The sequence below is a fragment of the Cynocephalus volans genome, chromosome 10, assembly GCF_027409185.1.
Source record: "Cynocephalus volans isolate mCynVol1 chromosome 10, mCynVol1.pri, whole genome shotgun sequence".
In the NCBI taxonomy this organism is placed as follows: domain Eukaryota; kingdom Metazoa; phylum Chordata; class Mammalia; order Dermoptera; family Cynocephalidae; genus Cynocephalus; species Cynocephalus volans.
This window is the reverse complement of record NC_084469.1, coordinates 101,321,361-101,325,230: the sequence shown is the minus strand read 5'-3', so window position 1 is coordinate 101,325,230 and position 3,870 is coordinate 101,321,361. Positions and strand designations below refer to the sequence as shown.

At 39.6% G+C, this 3,870-nt stretch overlaps 1 protein-coding gene across 1 annotated transcript; it reads right to left on the bottom strand.

Annotated features, from left to right (window-relative positions):
• Positions 1 to 232: 232 nt before the first annotated feature.
• LOC134388341 (olfactory receptor 7G2-like) lies at positions 233 to 1,186 on the bottom strand. The gene has a single exon (XM_063111303.1). The coding sequence runs from the start codon at positions 1,169 to 1,171 to the stop codon at positions 233 to 235; it is 939 nt and encodes a 312-aa protein (XP_062967373.1). The 5' UTR covers positions 1,172 to 1,186.
• Between the last annotated feature and the right edge of the window lie 2,684 nt (positions 1,187 to 3,870).

Sequence of the window (3,870 nt, the reverse complement as noted above, 5' to 3'; positions counted from 1 at the left end):
GCTGGGGATTTTTTACAGTTATACAATTTGTTTTGATGTTACTTAGCTTACCTTCAAATAAATGATTTATATATTAAGTTAAAAACAAACAAACAAAGAAAAAACAGAAAGCCATTATGGGATCTAGTCTTTTTATAAGAATTTGGTGACAAAAGAGTAAGGCATTGTGGCTTACCCAGTATTCCTTTCACTGTGCCTCATTCTAGTAACCCAGGCCAACCCAGATGACACATCACAGATAAGAAAATCTCCTACAGAGGAGGTTCCTCAAGCCCCCCTTCACATCCCTGTTCCTCAGGCTGTAGATGAAGGGGTTCATCATGGGAGTGACCACAGTGTACATCATCGAAGCTACTGCACTCTTCCTGGTAGAGTGTGTAAATGCAGAACTAAAGTACACTCCAAAACTTGTCCCATAGAATAAGGAAACAACTGAGAGGTGAGACCCACAGGTGGAGAAAGCTTTGTACTTTCCTCCTGCTGAAGGCATTCTCAAAACAGAGGAAGCAATGTGAATATAAGAGAAAATGATTCCAGAGAGGGGTATCCCACCTAACACGCATGCTGCAAAATATATCAGAATATTATTGATGAGGGTATCAGAGCAGGCGAGCTTGATGACTTGAACAACTTCACAGAAGAAGAGGGGGATTTCTGGGTCTGTGCAGAAGGACAGCCGCAGCAGCATCAGACTGTGCAACAGGGAATCCCCAACACTAATAGACAGGGAGAGGAGAATCATCAGGACGGAAAGCCGAGGGTTCATGATGACCGTGTATCTCAGGGGGTGACAAATGGCCACAAAACGGTCATAGGCCATCACCCCTAGAAGAAAATTTTCAAAAGTGGAAAAAACCAGGACGAAACAGGTCTGGGTGAGGCAGCCTGTGTAAGTGATGCTTGAATGCTGAGCTTGGATGTTCACTAACATTTTGGGGACCGTGGCTGTGCTTAAAGAGATGTCAGTAAAGGACAGATTGGAGAGAAGGAAGTACATGGGGGTGTGGAGGTGGGAGTCAGAGATGACAGCCAGGATGATGAGCAGGTTTCCCAGGACGGTGACCAGGTACATGGACAGGAACAGGCTGAAGAGGAGGGGCTGCAGTTCTGGATCCTCTGTCACCTCCAAGAGAAGAAATTCTGAAACAGCTGTCTGGTTTCTGGTTTCCATGTTGTTAATGAATCTGATGGAAATATGGGTTGGTGACAAGATCATCAGATATTTTGTCGTCCCACAGGTGAAGCATCACCTGATGGAATCACCACTTTATGAAGAAAATCCGATCAGTGAAGGGGAGTTCAAAAGGGGTCATCATGGCTCCTAAGCCTGCAAAGTCCACAGCTAATGTTGTCAGTAAAAGGCCACATCGAGTGATTGTGTAATAGGCTATGCCATCTAGTTGTGTGTAAGGACACTCTGTGATGTTCACACGATGGTGAAATCACGTAAAGAAGCATTTCTCAGAACATCTCCTTGATGTTATTTGACCCATGGCTGTATCTGTGAGCTAGGAAGCAAGAGGGCAAATGTAATGCACTGAAGATGGTAAAGCCAAGAAACAGAAACAGGCTGGAACCCTGACGGCATTCTTGGCATGATACACCCTCGGACTTCTTTTTCTGGGAGACAAATAAGCTCCTACTTGTTTCAACCAATAAATAAATCAATGAATCAATAAATAAGTGTGCCTTTTGTATTTATACTGTGTTGTTCCTTTAGAAAAGATCTGAATCTGATATAGCAGAACATCAAGAATTTTTATGTCTGGAAAGGGTGACAGGGCGGTACTTTTAAAAATTAAACTCTCTGTGCTATTTGATTATTTAAAGCATTCAATAATTATATAAAGAAAACCAGATAAACTAGGGAGGCAGGTTGAAGATTCTGTTAGGATCCCCTGGGACACGAGAGCCAAAAAACAGTGATAACACAAAGTTGTGTAAAGAACCTGAAAAGGGAAGGGAAGGTAGAGATTAGTAAACTTTCTGTCCTCACCACTGCAAGATTGTAAGTAAATGACAGAGAATTTTGTACCAGTCATCGTGTTTTAGAAGAGACAGATTTCTGCTCTAGAGAAAAATGGTCCTAAACATAGCAGGGCGTGGATACAAGATTAGTAGATGAGAGTAAATTGATTATCACACAAAGGTACAAGGACAAATGTGAAGATGACAATTAGGCAGGAGACCCGTGGTGACTTGATGCCAATCATCTGATGTGTGTACTCTCTTCCCAGCTTCCCCTAGATGAATCTGTAGTAAAACATCTGCCCTCACTTACAAACATTTTCCAAAGGATTTTAGGTTACCTGGCTGGTGTCACTGTGGGATAATGCTTGACCTCTCTGGATGTATCATACAGAAGATGTGTCTTCAGGAAGGACAGAATGAGGCACCAGGCTACTGGGCAAGAGGCATCATCTGTTGGAGGAGGCTCAGGTGTGCAAATGCTTTGCTGAGAAATGACTGTTGAATGATGTGATCAGAGGCACATTGTAGTCTCTTTATCCCCAGAGGCTCAATACTCAAAGCTCCTCATTAGCCAAGGAATTTTATTGTCACTGCGATCTCAGGACAGTGCAAGACTCTAGAAGGGAGGGATTCAGCATGGCTGCTTTCCTGACCCCATGAGGCTAGGTGTGCCCTTCAATTTTTCTCCACCTTTGCCTGCTCATCCCCATGTCACATACCTTGCACAGTGGACAAACATCCTTGTTTAATTGAAGTCCAGTCTAGTTTATTTAGGGGTGAATTAAGGCATTGATATCTAGAAAATGATATCAGGAACTTTAATGCCAATCTAAGTGCATCTAAATGTAAACACCTGAGGGTCCTCAAAAATTTCGTGGAAAGATCCATATATGTTTTAACTTCATTTTTCTGGAAACATTTTGAAATACCCATGTATACTTGATAAATGTGGAAATAAATAATATAATTAAAAATATACCTAAGCAATAGTAAAAAAGCAAAACCTCAAGGGTTTGTTTTCTCTATGAGCTGTTTAATATTTCCCGAACCTTACTTTTCACTATGTATATTTTATATAGCAGATCTAATCTATTCTCTGTGAAAATTCTATCTCTGATCAATACAGACTGATCTGTTACTCATTTTTTAGGCTTCATAACCACCTTTTTAATTTTAGCAGCATAGTTTCAATGTACATTTTTCTTCACTTGTATGTGCTGTGGGTTGAGATTATGGCTCTTGATATTCGATAGAGTTGTAAGAAATCGCAATGCCACAGCAAAACACTAATGTGTAAGTATAATTTCTGTACCGTTAGACTTTACCCAGTATTTAGTAGGTGGAAATGGTACTACATGTTAATATTAAAGTAAAAAGTTTTATTTTGAAGTATTGAGTATTTTCACGTGTTCATAATTTTTTTTCCTCTCAACTTCTGTTTGAATCTCGTAAACTGTTGAATGGATAAACAAAATTTTGTATGCACTTACAATGGAACATTATTTGACATGAAAAAGGAAAAGAAATTCTGTCACATGCTACAATATGAATGAACCTTGAGGACATTGTGCTAAGTCCAATGAGCCAGAAACAAAAGGACAAATACGGTATGACAACACTCCTATGAGGTACCTAGAGTAGTCAAATTCATAGATACCTAAAGTAGAATGGTAGTTACTAGGGGCTGAGAGTAAAGGAAAAAGAATTGTTATTCAAAACTACAGTGCTTCAGATTTGCAAGATGAAAAAATTTCTATGCTTAACATTACTGAAATGTACACTTAAAAATCGAAAGACAGTAATTTTTATGTTATTTGGGCTTTATCACAATTTAAAAAGGGGAGAAGGACATGCAAAAGATTTTTTTGAAAAACATATTGAAACCAAAAAAAATCTGCA

Coding starts and splice junctions, on each gene's coding strand:
- LOC134388341 (XM_063111303.1), bottom strand. CDS start 1,171: ATGGAAACCAGAAACCAGACAGCTGTTTCAGAATTTCTTCTCTTGGAG.